Here is a 21,038-nt window from a genome sequence, read left to right on the forward strand (position 1 = left end):
TAAGGCATTTTGTCTGGCCTTTCCTAAAGGGCCAGATGCAAAATCACGTCAGCTCAGCCATCACATCAGCTGGCTGCAGTAACTGTCTGCAATTTTGATGTGCAATATAGCTGATGTGAAATTTTAACTAATTCCACTTGGTTTAACTTGGTGTGCAAATATGAGGGTCAGATCATACCAACCCACAATTGTGGCCACCTAAGAGCAGACAGTATGGCTCTACTGACACACACTTGGGGGAACTTGACTGGGAATCTGACCTCAGCCAGTCAGTTTTCCAGCTGTGGAACAGGTATCATAGCACATTCCTGCTGGACTGGAATGTCAGGAGGCTAAATACAAGATGCTCTGGAGTTCCACTGATGGGTAACATACCAATGGCATTGTTTCACATCAAATACGGAATACAGAATCTCTTCCATAGGCACAAATCTTACACATTGTTTTTTTTTTGCTTTTTTTTTTTGCTTTTTTTTTTTGTCAGGGTAATGTGCTTTACAGAGGTATTCGTTGTACTTACCTTGGTCTGTAAAGTATTTTCTGACATTCGGAGATGGAGGATGCAAAAGAAATAGGGGAAAAAGCCCTACAAGTTTAAGCAAATACACTTTAAGAAAAACTATCACAAGTCTGTTCACAGGGAATACTGTGATTGCACCAGTACAGAAGTTTTAGGTGTTGTTATTGTAAAATGAACTGTAATCACTAGTACATGAATATATTTTGATATTATGTGTACATCTGTTAAATGCACAGCTGGGTTAGATGTGCACAAATACTGTACATGCACAATTCCAAGAGTGCATGCCTGCAAGTCTAATGATACTATTGCTGTCAGTGTACCTGTATTTTTGTTACTGAGGCTCTAATGCTTAAAAAGAACACTACGAAGAGTTAGATATGCATTTTAAACCATAAGCTTGATTTATAATGAACTTGCATTTTGTTTCTGCAGTCCAGCTGTCAGTAAATCAACTGTACAGTTAAGGACTCCTCTTGATTTTTTGCTTTTAGAAGTGTATTAATGACAAAACAAGGCTCTTAAACTACTGCCTCTGGCATCAGTCGTTCAAACATAGCTGTGTTGCACTTTTTAACAACCAAATTAATTCCACATGAAGAGTAGAAGTATTCACTCTTTTTTTCTTTTCCTTTTTCAAACTTTGCAGACGTCTTGCAGGAAATGGCTTGACATACATTCCTAAGGGAGCATTTGCTGGCCTTTTCAGTCTTAAAGTGCTGTAAGTAAACTGTGTGTTGTTTGATATATTTCTGATTTCCTAAATGCTCCAGGGAACTAATTAACCAGTGAAGTTTTGATCAAGTAAATTACATATTTTGATCAGCTCATTTTGAACAATTCAGCTGAAGTGAAGATACATATGAACATCATTAAATCTTTGTTTTTTCATATAGAAAATATCCTAAATACAAAGGTTGGAAAACATTAATGGCATTCTAAAAACAACTTGCTCATCAAGTAGATGTCTCTGTACAATATCAAAGGTAAAAATTGGTTCAGTTAATAGTTTCTTTAATTGTCTCAAAATTTCTGGGTTCAGGTCTAAATACCTTTGGACTTTTCATGATCACACAAAAGTAGGGGTAAATTGCCTTTTCCTTTTCTTGAGAGCTGGGGTGGGGGAAGTCATTATTGTAGAACACAATGCAATATAAAATCCAGTTCTTATTTTGTATCTTGTTCTTTGCGATCTAACTACTCTAAGATAAACTGTTAAAAATGACTAGACCCTATATTACTTGGAGTAATAAGACAATACATACAGTTGATAAAAAATTATTAGCAGACCAAATCTCACTATATAGCTACTAGAGGTGATCTTTGCTTAAAGTTCATAGAAATTGTTTTATTAGCAAGAATGCCAACCTCCTAGGCAGTGTCAAGCGAAGCCAGATGCTGCTATAAAAATATACAGAGCTCTACTGCAAAGATACGTAAGTGGGAAAGAAGTACGAAGGGCTTCCCACTCCATCTACTCTAAAGTTGGCCAGCTGTAGCCCTTGTTGGCCCAAGGAGCTTTAAGCCTGCCAAAAATGATTTCATATACAATGTCCCAATATGCCTCATTTTGAAGACATGTACTACATCAGTGTCACCCAAATACAGTCCTTTTACGTATATGGGAGTTGGTCCAAACAAGGTTATTAGGCAGTGTGAATGGAACCACGCTCAAAGTGAAGAAAAGTTTCTACTGGACTGAAAAATTATTTTTCTGTCTTTGCATGCTAAAAGATGACAGCTTCAGAAAAGAGGTTTGTCAGGTCATTGCAAGCAACCTTTCTTTTCAGAAAATTAATTTCATTGGGAAAGGTTTATCAGTTTTTACAGAGTTAAATTTTTTCAGACCAAATCATAAACTCCTCATACATTTAAAAATCCTGATGGCCATAGTAGCATCTTCCCAAGTCAGAATTTCAAGACTCAGTCCTTCAGAGCTTTATCAGAATAAAACACTGAAGTATTGCACAAGAAAAAAGAAATCAATACATGAGGATCACAGAATCACAGAATTGTAGGGGTTGGAAGGGACATCAAGAGATCATCGGGTCCAACCCCAAATGAGGATGACAATTCCAGAATCACTGGAGGCGATTAGGAGTTCAAACCTAAAAAACTCTATCAAAAGCAATTAGATTTGATCTATTAACTTCCTCACCTGCTCTGAAAATCCCACTTAAAGCTGATGAGTAGCTCTTAACAAGGCTATTATGCTACAGGTATTTGGTTTGAAGAGAACTAGAATTTTGAAAAGGCCAGGCGAATGGAGCATTTGTGTAAATTGTTCCTTGCTTTTAATCTTCAGGTAAAACCAGTACAAAGGAGGTAAGCTTAGAAGAAAATTTGCAATAGAAAAAGAATAACTTTACTGTGTTGATTCTGGTTTTTTTTGTGCTACTCAAAATGTAGGATGCTGCAGAATAACCAACTACGCCAGGTTCCTACTGAAGCACTCCAGAACTTACGCAGCCTGCAGTCTCTGTGAGTATACTTGATAAATCAACTTGTAAGCCTACATTAACAATAGTATATAAGATTACCTATTAATTACCTGTTAATGTCACTCAGTAACATGCTGAACCAACTTTTCCTTTTAGCTCTCTTTGAGTTCCTTTTCAAGAGAATTGTACTCTCAATTAAACATCAAAAGTGACTGATTTCATTCCAGTAATTTCATGACACTGGTGGCTTCTTCTCAGTGTTATAAACTGGTTCACCATCTGAGAAGACACTCCTTGCCCTGCAATACTTTCTGTGTCAGGAATATGGTCCCTTGAGCACTGGTCTTTCCCATGGTTTCTAGTTAAGATTCTTTACAGGTGAAAAGAAAGAATCCCAAACGAAACTCGTGTTGTTTTTTTTTTCGTTTGCTGTAATTTTTTTCTTTTTAAGCAATATGGAAAATACTATTAACTTATGAAACAAAGTGTACTAGAGGATGCTTAATTATATTCTGTGCTTCAGGCAGGTCTCCATATTTATTGTTCTTGACTGTGCCGTTCTGACTCAGTCCACAAGCTTCAGTTTTAACAGAACTCCTGCCAAATTTCCTAGACCAGGAGTGAGGATTGGCTGCTTCATGGTATGAATGAAATTATTTTGATGTGCTTCTGCCCCATAACATAAGGACGGTTGTACCGCATCACGCTAAAAGCTGACCTAGCCCAGTATCCAGCCTTCAACAGCGGATGCCAAAGGAAAACTAAAAGGTCAAGAGAAGAATATAATAATACTCCCTTGGTAAACTGTCCCATCTGCCAAAACTTGGGACTCAGGGACTCACTGAACAGCTTCTTTGAACTCAATAGCTCTTAAAGGATTTTCTTTGTGAGTTTGTGAGTTTCTTTGTGAGTTTGTACAATTGCTTTCTGAGCCAATGTAACACCCATTATTTGCTATGGCAGAATATCTGCTGATCAGCTAACTCTGCATAGCGTGGTGAACTACCTCCTCTAATGTACTTGGAACTTACAATCACTCTTGATGGTAATAGATGCTGATAGATGTAGGACTAAGGTGTAAACAGTTGTACCCCAGATTTTATAGACTTCTATCATATCTCCATTAGTCATTAATGTTAAATTGTTTCTTATGTGGGAGCTATTCCCTGCATCTGGTCATCCTTGTCACTCTGTACTGAACTTCTTTCCAGTTCTTTGACAATGGATTTGAGACAAGTCAGGGAGGAATCAGACCTGCACAGAATACTGAAAGTGTTCACACATCCCGGACTTATAGAGAGGAGTTATGGATGTTTTTTATTCACTTTCCGGCTAACCACCCAAAATTTGTCTTGTTTAAATTTTTAACCCTTAGTAAACACTACACTATGATTTTCACACTTACTACAACTTTAAGACTAATTCATAGCATGTTTATGGCTACTCAGAAGTTTGTCATGTCAAGTGGGAATTGCTTTTTCCCCAGAGATGTGACTTTACATCTACCTCTACTGAAATCCCCCTGCCATTTTGTTGTTCAGTCAATTGATTATCATTAGTGTCTTGTACTGCAATTGCAGTTCACATTTTCCAACTACAAAGACATTCTTGTTGTCTCAATGCAGGATGCAGAGTAGATTCCATTTCTGAATTACCCACAGAATTTCATTTTCACACTAAAAAAAAAAAAAAAGTGTCTAAATTTTCTAAAGTATCTACCAACCTTCTACAGGATGAAGTATCTAGATGATTTAAGATAGCCAGGCACATTCTTCTTTGGACATACGAAAAGCATCAGCTGGTCAGCTGACTGTGTGCTTTAGTTGATCACCATATATTTTCACAGAACTACTTTGAAATAAGATTATTTTCCTGTAGAGGTCATCAGAGGTCATTAGAGAAGTTCAAGTAACTATTGCAAAAAATGTTGCTACAGTGTGCAGTGATTACCACATCATTGGTCTAAGAATGACAAGGGTAGCACATATACCAAGCTATCTAGTCTGGTTACAGTTGAGATACTTTGATTGGGAAGCGTACTGTGCTAAACATGCTGTCTTCTTTTTTTGTGTGTAAAGAAGTTCTACCGGAAAGTTAACATCTTTTGCATACATTCAATTCAGCCAAAATCTGAAGAACAGAATTAATGAAATGAATTGATTTCTAGCAAAATTTTGTCATCTGTGTGTAACTTACCACTACACAGACTCACATTATTCTGTTTTAGCTCCCAGGTGCTTATGTCTGTCTTGAACAATATTTACCTCCTTAATATACAAAGTATTCGTTAAGGTTTGTCAAGGTGAAACAGCCTTAAGAATTAATTACCTTATAATTGTTATTTGGTCAGTGCCTTTTTTCTTTATTGACCAGACACAGACTGAAATATCTTAGCCATATACTTTTGAGGTTACAGTTCTTTCCTTTGATCTTTTAAAAAGTCATGAGAAAATGCTGGTCTAGTGACTATATTAGATTTTCTTTCTGCTAAACAAACAAAAAAAAATCTTGCTGAGATCACATCATGCTATACACACTCTGGACCAAAACACGATAAGCCAAGCAAACAAGAGTTCCTTTGTTGCTCTGAAAGAGACTGTTGAATTTGCAGCACAGTTTCTAAACAAAATGACGGTCTCACCCACTCGTTTTTTGCAAATACTCTTTTCCATAGGTGAAGAAGCTGAAGAAGTAAACCAAACATAGTTACACTGTGTATTCTATGTAAAGAAGTGGTGTTTCGTGACAGAATTGAAACAGAGGGAGAATAGGAGTGGTCAGGAGAAACCTTTAGACAGCTGTGTAGCAGACCCAAGATGGAACGATACGGGTTTGTACAGAAAAGCTACTATCAGCTGAAAGACGATCACTGGCGAAAGAGACCTCTTTGAGGAAAAGACGACTATTATTCTTTTGTTTGCTTAAACTGGGTTGTGCCTGTCAGATAAAGGTGTGCAGAGATTCAATTTCTTCTTTCATACAGTCTAGGAATTTTCTGTTCACAAGGTGGTTCTTGCATTGGTTTCTGATTTACAATAGGAGTTATTTCTCAAAACCTTCAGAATAGCAGGAGTCTTTTCAAGGGTGTAATTAAGAGGTTAAAAGCCTACACAAAGGCAAGTTCTGTAAGATAACAACTTCTTGTGTTTATTATGTTTAACTAAACAGGTGGCATGGTTTCTGGAAGCCTCGTTAACCCTTTTCTTTAGGTTAGTATAGTTGCAAAAACCTGAAAACTGGTGACAGGACTTAAAATCTACCTTTTAAGTTTTCACCCAGGAAGGGCAACCATGTAGAGAGGCAAACCATACTAATCACCTTTCTACCTTAGTGAGCGTGAAGAGGATAATGTTAAAATCATTTTTATATAAGTATATATATAATCGTGTGTGCGCACACGATATATACGTATACAAACACAAGTTTTCCGTGTTCACTTACTATACAAATTCATCACAAATTTTTGCACAAAAAGATATTTCTGGATGATATTCCCTCCTTATTGTCTAGTTCCAGGCTCAAAAAATGACATTACAGGTATTGGTATTGATAACCAGATTAGTTGATGTTAAATGGCATGCGGTACAGAAAGCAAGAAAATCTGCTGTATTGCAGGGATGAACACCAGTTCTTTCCACTTTCTTGTCCATGTTGTTATATTGTTGGCATGCTGAATAGCATGACAAGATTGAGTGATAAATACTCATAAATTTTCTGAGGCTTGAACTACCTTCAGCATACATCAGTCGCCTTCAGGCAGCAGGCAGTATTCACTATATACTATGAAATGAGAAACGACCACACACCAAAAAAAAATTGTGTTTCATCTTCAACAGCAAAAAATCTGAGAGAACCGTAATACTGTTGCCTGAAAACAAACAACCATATTGTTTTTCTTAAGCAGAAAATTTAGATTTAACAATATTAAAATCTTCTCCAATTTTAGAAGTCTTCGTAGTTCAATAATCAACAACCGTGATGTGCTACTTTGATTAATAAATAAGTTCAGCTACTGGTGCTTGGGTGATGATTGTTTTGGACTCCGATTCCCTTTATGGCATAAGGATTTAAGGAAGTAACCAGAACATATGAATTTTGAGATGTGGTTATCTCCAAGTTCAGCAGAAGGATATCTTCAGTTTATTATATGGGCTATAATTTTCTTTTTGTATCATGAATAAAAATTATCTGGATTACTGGCCCTAACAATTCAAATGGCAGTCGTTTCTGTTAAACCAAAAAGAGGGAAACAGCTCAAATACCATGACCGAAAACGACCAACACACAATCACTGGTGTCACAACTTAGATCTTGACAGCAGGGTTTGAAGTGCCACTTAAATGCTCTCTCTCCTGTTACTCACTTTTCTTTGGAATTGACTGTAAGTAAATGGTGTCTGGATTTTATGTTTCCCAGAGCTCCAATATCTCTGTTCTGCTTTTAAATCAAGAAGGCTTTTAATAATTTTAAATATATCTGTATAGTCCAAAAGCCTTTTACATAAGTATATTGATTTATTTTTCAAATATAGTTATTAATTAGCAACTTGCTGTCTGGCCAACTCTTTTCATTGAATTTAAGTATTTGCTTTAATAGGTTTCTTTTTTTTTTTTTTTCCTGTGGTATAATCATCTTGTCTTTTCTAGTGACAGCTAGGTACCAGAATTATCATATAAGTATTTTTTGAAGAAGAAGGGATTGATAAAGCAGGAAATAACGTAAGAATATGTTTGTTTGGGTTTTTTTAAGTTCGTTTTCTGAGCATGTTAACACAAATTTTAGGTTATTAGCAACTGATAAGTTGGAGATCTTTATTTGCAAATGTTACTAAATAAAGGAGGAAAGTCTAATTGGTATCACTGATAAGGAAGTGAAGCTTCTGCTATTCTTTTATTGAGACTATTGTAATACAATACTTTGCAGTGAATACTACAGATGAAACTTAATTCTCACTTTATTTTCTTGTTTAGGCATCATTATTAATGAGCAGCTTTTCCTATTGTGTTGTCAGACAGGAATGGTCAAAATCAAGAACAGATCAAGTACCATGTCACTGCCCATGCCAAACCAGTCATCAAGGCTATTTAAAAACAAGCATTATTTACAGTAACACACATCACCTGCTTTCATTCCTGTAGAATTTAAGAGGACTTTTACTTTAATAGCAGGAAACAGGGCAGAATGCAAGACAGTCCCTCTTCCGAAGTGCTGGAAATGCTGGTAGAGGAAAAAATAAACTATCCTTTCCCCATCAAAAACCTGTGAAGTTGGAATTTAGTGTAGCAAATTAATTTGACTTTACAGATACAGGATAAGAAAATAATATCAATTAAAATAATTTGACTTTACAGATACAGGATAACAAAATAATATAAATTAAATTTGTTTGAACTTTCTGACAGAATTTATAAATCACTTCAATTTTATTTTTCAGATATGTTTATAAGTTTGGTGCATATGGTGGTGATGCAGTTTTACATAAAATGTTATCTAGAAATCATCTCTGATTTTCTAAATAATCTGCCTGGCTGGAACCAGTCAGAAAACTGATTTTTCAGCTCCTTCTCCCTACTCCTCCAAATATGTGACATTGCAAAGGAAATTCTTAATCTGAGCAAGGAGTTGAAGACTTTGATGGCACAGAGTTCTGAAATGCATCCACTTCAGTCTTGAAATTAAAAAGCATTTTTTTCAGAAGCGTTAACTTTAAACATTTTTTCCGATATGTTTGTGGTAATAATCCTGATTTTTAGTTAAAAGACAAACCAACTTTGATGAAATCGCATTCTCCGAAGAGAATTGTTTTCATGAAAAGACGGTAGCTTTAGTTGTGGTTTTCCATGTCACAGCCCATGATAATGAAGCCTATAGAAGGCTTTATCCTTCTTAGGAAACCCAGTACCTCAACAGTTACCCAAAAACTCCCTAAGGAGGAATTTCCCACAGTTTTAATCAAGGTTGTGTGTACCCATGCATGCATCTGTACACATACATGAAGATGTCTCAAAACTCACCATTGCATTTGATGCATGTTTTATCCATGTGAGCTACTAGAGCCCTAGGGCACACTAGGTAACAGAAGAGGGACTGAAACATCGAGCACTAGCCCAGTATCAGAGCACAGACACTCTTTTAGCTTGATAAGCTGCTGGGAGGAAGGCAGAGGTGCAAGGATTCCCTAACTGTGTATGCTACCCCTTTATTTGGGTCCAGTCCCTAGCACAACCAGCTGTAGGGTCAGATGGCTTTCAAAGCAGGGTGCAAATAGTCTGAACTAGATCAGCAGTTCCAGGCTGCTGAGGGATGTTTTCTTTCATCCAGTAGAAGCTACTAGACATCTGACTCTTTTAAGTCTGCTGAGCAATCTCATAAGCACTTTTTTTTAATCATATCTGTAAAGAGAGAAATTTCTCAACCTGAGGACTGTTGATGAAGAATCTTCCCGTGTGGCTGAACCTCACCTCCATCTGTGGGAGGAGGACGAGTAGCAGGTGTTGAAAAGGTTAGCAATGTGAGGCTCATACTAGATTTCCAAGGAGGTCCTCCTAGGCACCACACAGTGACATACTGTTGCTAGAGCCAGCCTAGCAAAGCAAACAGCGCTTAGGAGTGCTCCCAGGCTCCGGCCATGACCATCTACCAAGCTGTGCTGTTAACGGGGTCCTTGCCACACTTTCAACCAGCGCCAGCTAACATTTGGCTGAGCTGTCCTGTGGGGTCACTTGGCAATTCGTACACCCCTGGGACCATCCCATCAGTGCTCTGCATGCAGCCACCTGCTCGGGAGGCCAGGAGCGGTCACACAAAATGTCTGGCCATGGACTTCAGATCTGGGTGTTCGGCCAGATTCCTAGGATGACCCAAAAACTCCTGCTGGCCCCACTTTTTTCAACTTCTGGGGTTTCGGGGCCAGTCTTTGTTTGAAAATAGCTTTGTAACTGGATGTTTGTGCTGTGTACGTCGTGCTAGCATCCTGGCACACCATCTTAAATGCAGGTTTACCACAACACCTGAGCAGAATATCTGGATATGGAGAGAAATGCTAAGGATTGAAACTCTCAGAGTTGTTGAGACCTCCTCCTGCTTTGCATGCACGTGGAGTTTACACCAAGCAGTGGACAGAAACAAATGCTCCTAAATTATGGCTTGTGACTTCTCTCTTTCAGACTTGCTTTTGCTGCTCAGGGTTCTTTGTATCGGTCCTGTACGAGCCCATACAAGGGCAGAGCTGAAAGTGAGCTGTGGGAACCGCTGCGCTGATGTGTTGTAATTAAGCTTTCACAATAGTCCTAGCATTTTCCCCTGTGGACTGAAGGGGATATCCTGCTTAAAGAGCCACATTTGAAAAACCAAGCTCACAATGGCCAGCTCTGTTTTCATTACAACCACTGTTCAGAGCCAGTTTTGATGTCACTCTTGCCATTCCTTACACAGGGCTTTAGCCCAACTCCTATCAACAAACCCTTGAGGGGGTCCATGTCACCACAGGCTTGTAAGGATGGTGGGGCTGCAGGTGACCCCATCCTGCCTGTTACACCCGTCCTAGACAGGCCCTGTCCCCAATACTTCCCCATCACTGCCCCACACCTTGCAGCAAGGCCTGTGTGCTGCACCCCACATAACGGATCCTGGTCAGGCGGTCAGGCGGGGAGGAAGACGGTAGGAGAGGGAGGATCGTGCCCTTTGTTAGTCTGCCGTGCCTGAAATCAGCCCTCGTGTGCTCTCACCCCCCTGCCTCCCCTGCCTGTGCTGTATAGGTCCTTATCATTTGGGTTTGCATGTCTTATTTTAAAATGAATGTCAGAAGAAGCATGGTATTCTTGACTTCTTTGTCTGTCTTTGTAGCTTTCCTCTTGCCCAGTCTCTTCATTGTATTCAGTCCCTCATCACTGCAAGAAGAGGCAATTCATGTAATAGATACTTATTTCAGAGGGGAGAATGACTTGGGAGAAATTTCCTTCCTGATCCCATACCTAGCATTTGACTTAATCTCGAATGAATGAGAAAGACACACCGACAAGCCATTAAGGAATGTCTTTAGCAGGTATATCACTAGGTGGTAGCTGGGCTCACTCCGAGAGAAGACTCAGAGAAAGGGAAAAATATATATATTGCCTTAGAAACCTACCAGTGGCGTAAAACTAGGTGTCCATTCATATTGACCTGATCAAAATATCTGCATCAAAACTTATTCAAAGATCTACTTTCACCCTTTTCGGAGTACCAGTAAATTAGTCGTGTTTACAATTCTATATGAATAATATCTTTTCATCATTTATAATGCATATGGTCATAGCATTCACAGTATGTCACAGGAAACACCAGTGGGATACAGTCCACATAGCTCAAGCATTTTCTTTGAAAGGTTTGGACATTTTAAGTGAACTCATGGTGAATTTCATACTGGCTGCTTTATTTACATGCCGCCTATCAGAAGAGATCAAGCTTTTCTGTTTCCTTAAATTGGTTCTCTCTGGAATATAATAGCAGCTTTCAAACTCACCACATGTTATCTATATATTTTCAATTATAAATAGGGTCATGTTTGTGAGTTAATGGGTTTAGTTCAGAAAGTGCCAAAACTTTGATCAGCACATGTAAAACAATTGGCTGAAAACAGCGATTTTGATCAATGCTTTATACATCACTGTGCATTACCTACAGTATGACAGGAAACATAACCACTACTGAAATGTTTTATTATCTGCAAGAGGGAAAATGGTACTTTGAAATTTTAAAAAGATTAGATAACAAAATGCATTTGAGGCAGTACTTCTTATGAGCACTGGTAGGATACGTAGTCCAGTAATAGGACTTGCAACTCAGATCATTGTAGCTTCTCATTTTCTTACAAAGTTTATTCAAAGAGTAATCCAACTACCTAGAATCTCACTTATGTTACAGCAGTACTATTTCGTGTATTTTGCTTACGTAGCTAATGGTGGGTTTATGTTTGGAAACTTCAGTTATAAAAAAAGTTGTTTCCTTGATTTGCTGCTGAATATCGGTGAGGTAGAAATCCTGACCTCTCTGAGGACAACAGAAATATTGCCATTTCAGCCACAGGGTCACATAGAAACAACTGACTTTTGGCTTCAACATGTGACCAGGGGCTCTGTGAGTAACTCCTCTGGAGCCAACGGGGAAGCCAGAGCTGCACACTCAGCCTTGGTATTGAACAAGATGCTGACTGTAATGCAGTAACACATTTAGGTTGAATAAAGCCTCCATTCTTTAATCAGTGTAACTGTCAAACTAATGCAACTGTAACTTCTTAGTTTACATACCAGCATCACACAGGGAAGAAATTTACTTCTGACCAAAACACAAAGAAACCTCATCTACTCATTCAAATTATACCTTATTTGAAAACACAGGCATAGCATGCTTATTGCCTGGGGAATGGGGGAGGTACAGCATGACTATTTCTAAACATTTCCAGCCTCACCCATTTGTTGACCAACCCTTGAGTTATTTTGGAAGCTCTGTCTCTGCTGCCTGCCATGTCAGTTATTATATTGAAAATTTAATTGTACAAGGGCTTTGACACTGAACTTTATAAATTTGTTCCAACTGACCTTGTCTCAGTTATTTGCCAGCCTGGCACAGAGCCTTAGCGTTCATTATTTGTTCTCATGCAGTAGGTAGAAGAAGCATGGAGAAGGAGATAGAATGGACCTGACATTTTACATGACTGCAAATGAGGAAGCAGCTTTAAATAAAGAGATTACCATGTCCGCCACAAAGAGTATTACATTTCTCTCAAACAGACCGAATTTAGGCTGTACAGAATTGCTTCTTTGTACCCTGGGTGTGTCTGTTTGTTCTGCAGTGTTTTCAGACTTCTATTTAAATTTGTTTTTATTTCATCATTCACTTAATTACTTCTCTGTACAGATGTCTTCAAGAAAAGTTTTAGAGAGTGTCTTTTATGTTACAAACAAGATATTAAAAGCAGAAAAAGTGTATTGAGTACAGGTCACCATCTGGATGTTTCATGAAGTTGCAGAAAGTAAAAGCCAGTGAATATATGACATAGTATTTCTAGTGCCATATCTGCAAAGATTTCAGTAGATTTAATCCTTATTTGCAGAAGTGTGAAAGCAAGATATCACCTGCAGACTCTGAAAAGGTACGATGTGCAACTGAGCTCCCTCTGTTGGCTCTGCAGCAACTGAAGTGTATTAAGTACTTTACTTTTCAAAGTAAATAAATTGCATTAGCAGCACTGACCTCTGTTTAAAAACACTTTGCTCCACTATTAAAAAATGTTAACTTCATTGCTCATTAGAATCATTGGAATACACAGGATTTAAGAAGGTGTAAAACATGAGCAGAAACTCAGAAATTCTTTTTATTTTTGGCTTTTAAAATGGTGGGTAGCATCTGGAAACCAAAGTCAACTTTTGGCACCATGATTCAGTGATTTATAGATTCTGAAAGAGAATGTCCTGCTGAGTTTCTTATACTTTTTTGTTCCTTACTTTCAAATAATTTGGAAAGGAAACAAATTCATGCCTGATCCACAGAGAGGATCTGTTCAGAAGTGATTAGTCTGTGCTCTCAGTGAACTGACAGCTCCAAAGGAGAGCTGTCTGCAGCAAGCCAGCTGACTAGGAGACTTAGGAACACCACGTGAGGTCTCAGATAAGGCTGCAAGCAAGATGGAAATGTAGAATCTCCAGGAAATGAAAGATGGATGTGGCAACCCCTACCTATCCTTGTGTTCTTGGTGATAATTTCTTGTGTAAATCCACTGTTCTTTTCTCGGAGTCAATTTTCTTTATTTCTTTTTCTCCTAGACGCCTGGATGCCAACCACATCAACTATGTGCCCCCCAACTGCTTCAATGGCTTGGTCTCCCTTAGACACCTGTGGCTAGATGATAATTCTTTGACAGAAATACCCGTCCAAGCTTTTAGAAGTTTACCAGCACTTCAGGCAATGACACTGGCACTGAATAAAATTCATTACATACCAGACTATGCTTTTGGAAACCTCTCTAGTTTGGTAGTTCTGTAAGTTTTATCGATTGCTTTTTAGCCACAATCTCTGCTTCTTTGCAGAGCTTTGACCTCCTTGTGATAAATTGCTTGAAGATGCAATGTTTAATTTAAGCATTGCTTGAGAAAACCTTTAATAATTAACATTCCTCTAGTCTCTCCCTAGTTGGTAAACAATAGGTAAATAGCTATATACATGGGTCAACTAAACCTCAGTTTTGTCTTTCAATGTTAGTATTAAACTGATGTATCTTGGGGCCATAAAGCTGCAGTTCCCTTCTACTTTTGCATGAGTCTTAATGACGATACTCCTTTACCATAAGGTCAATACTGTTTCTTACAGAAAATGTTCTTTTTGGAATACAAATTAAGTTTTCTGGCTTGCATATGTACTATAAAACAAAATTTGAAAGAAAAAAAATAGAGAAGCATATCTTTTACATCTTCTTACAGTTAAACTCACATTTGCTAAATCGCTTGTTTTGATCTAGCTTAAAAGTTTCCGTCTCCAGTAAAGAGCTATGTAAGGGATTTTTTTAAAAAAATCACCATATCTGGTCAGCAAAACAAACAGAAACAGATGAACTGTTTGCCTTCTAAGACTCCAAGGCAGCATGGACTGAATGAGAGAAGATTAGAAAAAGGAAATGAACAGAAAGCTTTCTGGGTGACTTGGAAAGAATGCTGTCCAGTAGAAACTACGTATTTCCCTTCGTAGAAAGTATATGTAGTTTTGTATTTAGATATGTTTGCATACCAATACAACTAAATGAAACAGATGCAAAACCCACACCAAAATCTGGAAGGAATACTCTGGAACATGGTTTCAGTTTTTTATCTTCTGGGAATGCACCAAATGGAAAAAATTCTAGACTGGCTGGAGAAACTGAGGAGGAGACTGAGGGGGAGAAGTTATTTCAGGATAGTTTGGAAAATCTTAGTATTATTAAAGAGAGAATAGTATATTCAAGATTTACAAGCTGTCTGAAACCGTAGTCTGTAAGACACTTAGCATATTTTAGCATGTTCTAACCCCAGTGTGATCATAGAACCTGGCATTCTTCAGGGTTCTTTATTGAGCTTTATAATCACCATCTCTGCCTAGTGCCTAATATATTCATGTCAACATATAGAGCACCAATAATAGGGGGATAATAGCTACCTTGTGGCACACAATCTTTGCCCTCTGTTTACATCAAGTAACAGTCTCATTCAAGTTCAAGTTTTTCAAGGAGTCATTTACCGAGCTAAACATCTCAGCAATGCTTAAGATAGAGAATGTCTTCAATGCCATTCTCTACATCCATACCAGAAATACAGTGATATGAGGACAGTTAAGAAATCCAGGAGAAAATGACCTCTTTTGATTCCCTGATTCCTTCTGCTCACTTAGGTTCCCTTATTTTAGATCTGCCCTGCTTATTTCTAGTCTTCTGATTTTCGTATTGATTAATAATTAAATCAACCCTCATGATCTACGATAACTGATATTTTTGGCCTGTCAAAATCTTTCCGTGTGGTTCTGTTTTCATTTGTTTCCTACTCTATTCATTCTGGCAAATTTTCCACTCTTTGCAAATATGCATGCTCATTTTGCGTAGGTTTGAAGCTCGATCACTAGCAATCCAAATGTAATTGGAATTTGTAGACACTCTTCGTGCTAACTAAAGCATAACAGCTCAGTGTAGTCATTTTAAAAAGTGATTAGGTTTTTCACAGGAAAAGAAAAACCCACGAAACATCTGTATTTTGCCATTAGTAACCTTGTTTTTCATGGACAGGGAGACTCAACTTCTGTAGGCTCTGTGGTCTTTAAAATTATTTTCGGAGCAGAGTGAAGCATTGAAGGGTATGTGCTTGGCAGTTCCTCATTCACAGACCTTCTTTTCTTTTAAGTGCTACTCTCATAGTTTCCCTCCACTATGAGAGCAGAGTGTCAGAATAAAATAAAGCTCTGCTGGGAAAAAAAGCATTCTCTTTGGAAATCAATCTGAAGTATCACTAAGTTCTACCTACTCACATTAATGAGCTTCACACGGAATATTTTTTTTTTCTATGTCAGTCTAAAAACCATAGAAATAGGCAGCATTACCAGCCTTCACATGGGAGGTTTTGATTGAAATGTGACATGCAACTGTTTCTTTCAGTTGCTGAAAATATGAGAAAGTAGCTGTTGTTTTTTATAGTTTCAAAGGAAGGCAAGTTAAAGCACTTTGAAGATTGATTAGCTTACTCATCTCAGTGAAGCTGTGACTTGTTGTCCTGTGGCTTTGTGTCTTCTTTCATTCTGCAAGGCTAATGACTATTTCTGCCTGATTATCCTTCTCCTCACCTGCTCCTGCTTTGTGCCATCCCCTCTAACACCCTCTGAATATACGTCTTCCATATATACAGCTAACACTCCCCACTGTTCTTAAGGCAACATGTTAATTAACAACTGGTGAGAATATGTATACAATTGCATGGTATTTAATATGCAAACCTCAACCTAGACCTCCAGGATATACCCTTCTTAGACCATCTAGGTGGTTGTAAAAGAAATCCCATGTACGAAATCAAATTGAAGCCCTCATGGGTAGGGAGATGTCAGGAGAAAGGGGGAAGGGTTGGCAAAGGTGCCTCCTCTACATGCTCTTGCAAAAGCATGACTTGCATATAATCGGTGCATGCCTGAAAATAAGTTTCTTTTGATTGAAGCATCAAAATGTTTTACTTAAGTCCACTGTGTGTAGTGTGCTTTCCTGACTGTGTGCTTAATGTTCCCCTGCAGACATCTCCATAACAATAGAATCTACTCCCTGGGAAAGAAATGCTTTGATGGGCTCCACAGCCTAGAGACTTTGTGAGTTGACCTCTTATTTGTTTCCTTTTTTTTTCAGTGTTTTCATTAATATTCTGAAAGAATAAAAAATAGCCTAAAAGCTAAACGTGGTTTTTGGCTTGCCTAATCGCTACAGGATCTAAGTGATGGTTTACAATGACTCTGTACAGCAAATCCTATTTTTCTACTATTAAATTAGTTTGCCTTTTTAATAATCATTGTTGATAAATTGTTGAGAGGACATTTTAGAACTATACTGGGCATTCAAAAAGAAGTGCCTATTCATGAACAGTTATGTTTGCCTAGTTTAGTACTATTTATTTGTCTTGTTTAATCAATAAAGCTAATAGCTAGATTGGGAAACTGTCACAATGAAAATGTTTACCATTAAGAAACTGTCTCACCCTAGAGGGGGGTTATAAAATGATTTTATTTTTCTATCCCTGGAAAAAGTGCCAAATAGCCAAATTATATATGTTTTGCAAGGGAAGCAAGGAACATTTCAATTGTATCCATTTTTGTCTTTAAAGAGCTCTGATAAAGAGTAGCGCTTGTAAAGATTCAAATTGCCTCAAGTGTTTGCCATAGATGAGTGAACACGTTGTCTTATAGAGTAGATAACAGAACCCAAAAATGCTACAGGGACAATAGACCTGTGCATATCTTTCTATCTGCCACCTTCTGCACTCAGCTGAATCCTTTCCAGAGATTTCAGAGGTTTCAACCAACCAGGGCAGAACATAAAAGGCCTGGTTTGAGGAGCAAAGTATCAAAACTGAATAATGCTGGTCTAAAGGTAACTATTTTCTTTCTCATCCACAGAATTATGTACTGCTCGTTCATGTATTTTCGTAAGATCAGAAAGCAAGAAGTTTTGGCCTTTTTTTTAATCACTAGTTTCAGTTGCATAGATCCCTTAGTTTTACAATTGCAGTTTTACAATTTTGATTTTTAGCCTGCTGTGAGTTGAAAGGAAGTCCCTTAGTGTAGCACCGGAAAGGGGGACAGGAAAGGAAGAAGGAAAATGTAATAGTTTGTTTTGTTTTCACAAGTGAGATTCACATGGCACTTGGTCAAAAATGGGGAAAAAAAGAACAATGGAATAAGTAATTGCAAACCCAGTCCCAGCCACCTGGCATGAAAGAGGCGAAAACACAGAGGACAATCATGAACCTGGGAATAAGTGTAGGTGCAGCCATTTTGCTGCGATAGGAGAATGCAGCACTTGCCCCAAGTGCAGTAATTGTGTACTGTATAGACCAGTTTCCAGATAGTTTCAAGCTAATCTAAAGAGATCTCAGTGTAAACGATGGACGCCAGCTTTAAAATCATTTGTTTGCATCAACGCATAGGTCTGGAAATCACATATCACTGGAGGGCAAAACCAAACCGTACGCGCCTGTAATCTCTTTTTGTCAATAAGCAGGAGAGAGAGATTTACAAGCAGGAAGGAAAGCCTTGTTGAGTTCAGACAGCAGTTTCCTGCCTGCATTACTTCAGCCTGATACTATTTCAATTTCAATCTATTGTAAACTGTGATTTGTGTTTTGCCCATTCAAAAAGGCAAGTTTTTCAGACTGTATTCCTCACAAAGCAGTGCTCAGGGAGCATTGCACTAAACAGGCACATCTCGATTTTAGTTTCAGGTGTCTCCTGAATGCTAAAGGATGCACATATCATGCTCAGGGCAGAAGTATGCTAACAGCCCTTTCAGTTTAACAGAATGAAGTCTAATTACCACAGCAGCATGAGCAGCTCTTAAAGCAGAGGTTACTACCCTAGCTAAACTACTGTTCCTACAATGTGTGTGGTTAGAAACATTCTCCATATGAATCCTGACAAAGCTTAAAATTAACTATATAGTTAATGATAAAGTTGAACTTACTGTATGTTTTCCCACTTGCTTTAGCCAGAGGAAGATTTCTCCCAATCATTTTTACCTTCCAAACTCCATTAACTCCAGTATCTCCAATTTCTTGGTCTCACAGACCATGAAAAGTACATTAGATGAAAGAAAGACTCAAGAATTAAATCTAAGTCTTGAAAGACTGAGTGAGTCAGAGGCAAATGAAACCTTAATAAAGAGATGTATTAACTGTGTAAAATTCAGCTCACGGTACAAAGTTCTTGAATATTCTGGGCAAGAGGTGTTTGTTTTGTTTTGGTTTGGTTTGGTTTTTATTTTTTCTGTCGATAATTTCCAAGTTATAGCAAGCGATTTACAAAAGAGCAGATCCATTAGTAGTATCTGAATCCACTTTTGGCTTCTTCATTGCTAAATAGCTAGGATACAACTGAAAATAGGATGCTGATAGAAAAATAGGAATGAAAATGTGCCCTAAATAGAGTCTATTAGAAAACATCCATATACTTCTGATGATTTATTGGCTTTTGCCTGTATGTACTTATTCAATGAATGGAAGACGGTATTTTGTTACAAATGCTAACAAGTCTATGTTGTCCTTAATGCAGCACATAACCCCAATAATACAATCTGTTTTCACACAGAGATCTAAATTACAACAGTCTGGACGAGTTCCCCACTGCTATCAGGACACTAACAAACCTAAAAGAATTGTAAGTACAGAAGTACAGCACTTACATTCGGAAGGAGGATGTTTTGTCTAGTGTGTGACAGATTCTTTTTTAATGCTGGTGATTTTATCAGTAATCCTTAAAAACTCATATTCTAGAAAGAACTAATAAACATGCCAACATGGATAAAAGATAATTTTCAACGTACAGTTTAGAGCATACAAGTTCTGAAAACTTCTATACTGCATTGTGCAGTAGATTTTTTTCAGGAACTTCATCCTTGGAATACAGTGAATAATAAACACAGTAATTCATTTTGAGTCCCAAACACAACAGTTGTTTTTTTCAAGCAATCCAAAAAAACCCCACAATCTGCTAGTCTAAGAAAAAAAAACATGGCATTCTTACTGGCCAATCAGGTTTAGATGCTATCTTCCATCCCTCCCGCACCATTAAATTAAAACGATTTCTTTTCACTGTAAATACTCCTTTGTAACGTTGTAAACAAAACACTTCTGGATGGACAGACATAGTTTCCGTAAAATAATGTCAACAATGAAAAGAAACCAGCCAAGTTTATTGTAAGAAACAGCTGAATTCTAAAAGAATGAATGAAATATTCACACGTTGTACACACAATGTACACAACGGTGTGCATGTTCAGAATTCTTTCCATGTGAAGTATTTACCACATTACCAGTACCATCAGCATCGAGATTTACAAAAACTAGGTAACATAGCAATTGGATGCAGTTGTAGCACTGTTGCATCACAAGCTGATGATAAAGCCACTTTAAGTAGGGACCTGGGATTTTTTTCCAAAGCAGGGAATCCCCAGGCAGCGTTGACTCCAGCTCGGTACCTCCCGTGCTAGTCAGGAGTGTGGCTCTGGAGGAGGGAGCAGAGGGAGGTTCAGCTCATTGCAGGCGTACCTTACCAAGGGGGTTTCTGGGCCAAGCCTTGTTTCTCTCTCAGAATTGGTGCCTGGGCTGAAAAGACAGAATGTGGCATTTTGTTTGTGGCTTGGAGACGCCAAGGCAGCCACTCAGAGCTGGAGGGCTGGCCAGCGAGTCAGAGCCAAATCAGTTTGTCCCAGAGGCTCTGCATTTTGCAATCTCAGCTGTAGGGGTGGTTCTCTGCAAACTAAGTGGGTATAACTGTTACCCAAAGTTAATGCCTACATAACGTTTGCCAGATTGAGTTTTGAAAATACCTGTAAGACAATTTTTCCCACTGTGGCCTTACTAGTCTTCTTACCTGGGGGTTCAATTAGCTCTAAGCAATTTTCCTCATGCACATGAACTGGCAGGCTATAACCTAGCTTTGGTTTGGGCAGGGTGTGTCACTGGTGAGCAGCGCCACAGGGCAGAGGCTCTCTTCCAACCAGTTCAGAAGCTCTCTAGACTCTATTTTGCAGAAATGCACCAAAATCTACTCCTGGCTGAAGTCAGAGTGGTGATGAGGGGCCAGACAGTGCCCTGGGAAGCAGTCATGCCGTTTGCTTAGCTTTTCTGCCATGCAGAGAATCCCAGTCAATACAGCCACAAAACCAGTCTCTTTGCTGGTTCTAGGTGAAATGGGATCCTCATATTGCTTGGATTCTGCATCTGCATGGATGCAGCTTTTATTGCATGCAGAAGAACAAGGGATTCAGAGCCTTGCAGCGTCTCATCAGCAGTAGCATGATGACTAAACAAGTGAAACCAGTAATGTGGGAC

At 38.3% G+C, this 21,038-nt stretch overlaps 1 protein-coding gene across 3 annotated transcripts in view; it reads left to right on the forward strand.

Moving 5' to 3' along the window:
- LGR5 (leucine rich repeat containing G protein-coupled receptor 5) overlaps nucleotides 1-21,038 on the forward strand; it is a 101,525-nt gene that overhangs the window by 49,524 nt on the left and 30,963 nt on the right. For all 3 annotated transcript variants that reach the window (XR_004778197.2, XM_035543944.2, XM_035543946.2), the window contains exons 3-7: nucleotides 1,170-1,241; nucleotides 2,930-3,001; nucleotides 13,764-13,979; nucleotides 16,735-16,806; nucleotides 19,294-19,362. Coding sequence is in view for 2 of the 3 variants with exons in the window: in XM_035543944.2 (XP_035399837.1) it covers nucleotides 1,170-1,241; nucleotides 2,930-3,001; nucleotides 13,764-13,979; nucleotides 16,735-16,806; nucleotides 19,294-19,362 (501 nt within the window). In the remaining variant the exon portion in view is untranslated. The remainder of the gene's footprint in view (nucleotides 1-1,169; nucleotides 1,242-2,929; nucleotides 3,002-13,763; nucleotides 13,980-16,734; nucleotides 16,807-19,293; nucleotides 19,363-21,038) is intronic.

This window comes from Cygnus atratus, chromosome 1 (assembly GCF_013377495.2).
Source record: "Cygnus atratus isolate AKBS03 ecotype Queensland, Australia chromosome 1, CAtr_DNAZoo_HiC_assembly, whole genome shotgun sequence".
Lineage (NCBI taxonomy): Eukaryota > Metazoa > Chordata > Aves > Anseriformes > Anatidae > Cygnus > Cygnus atratus.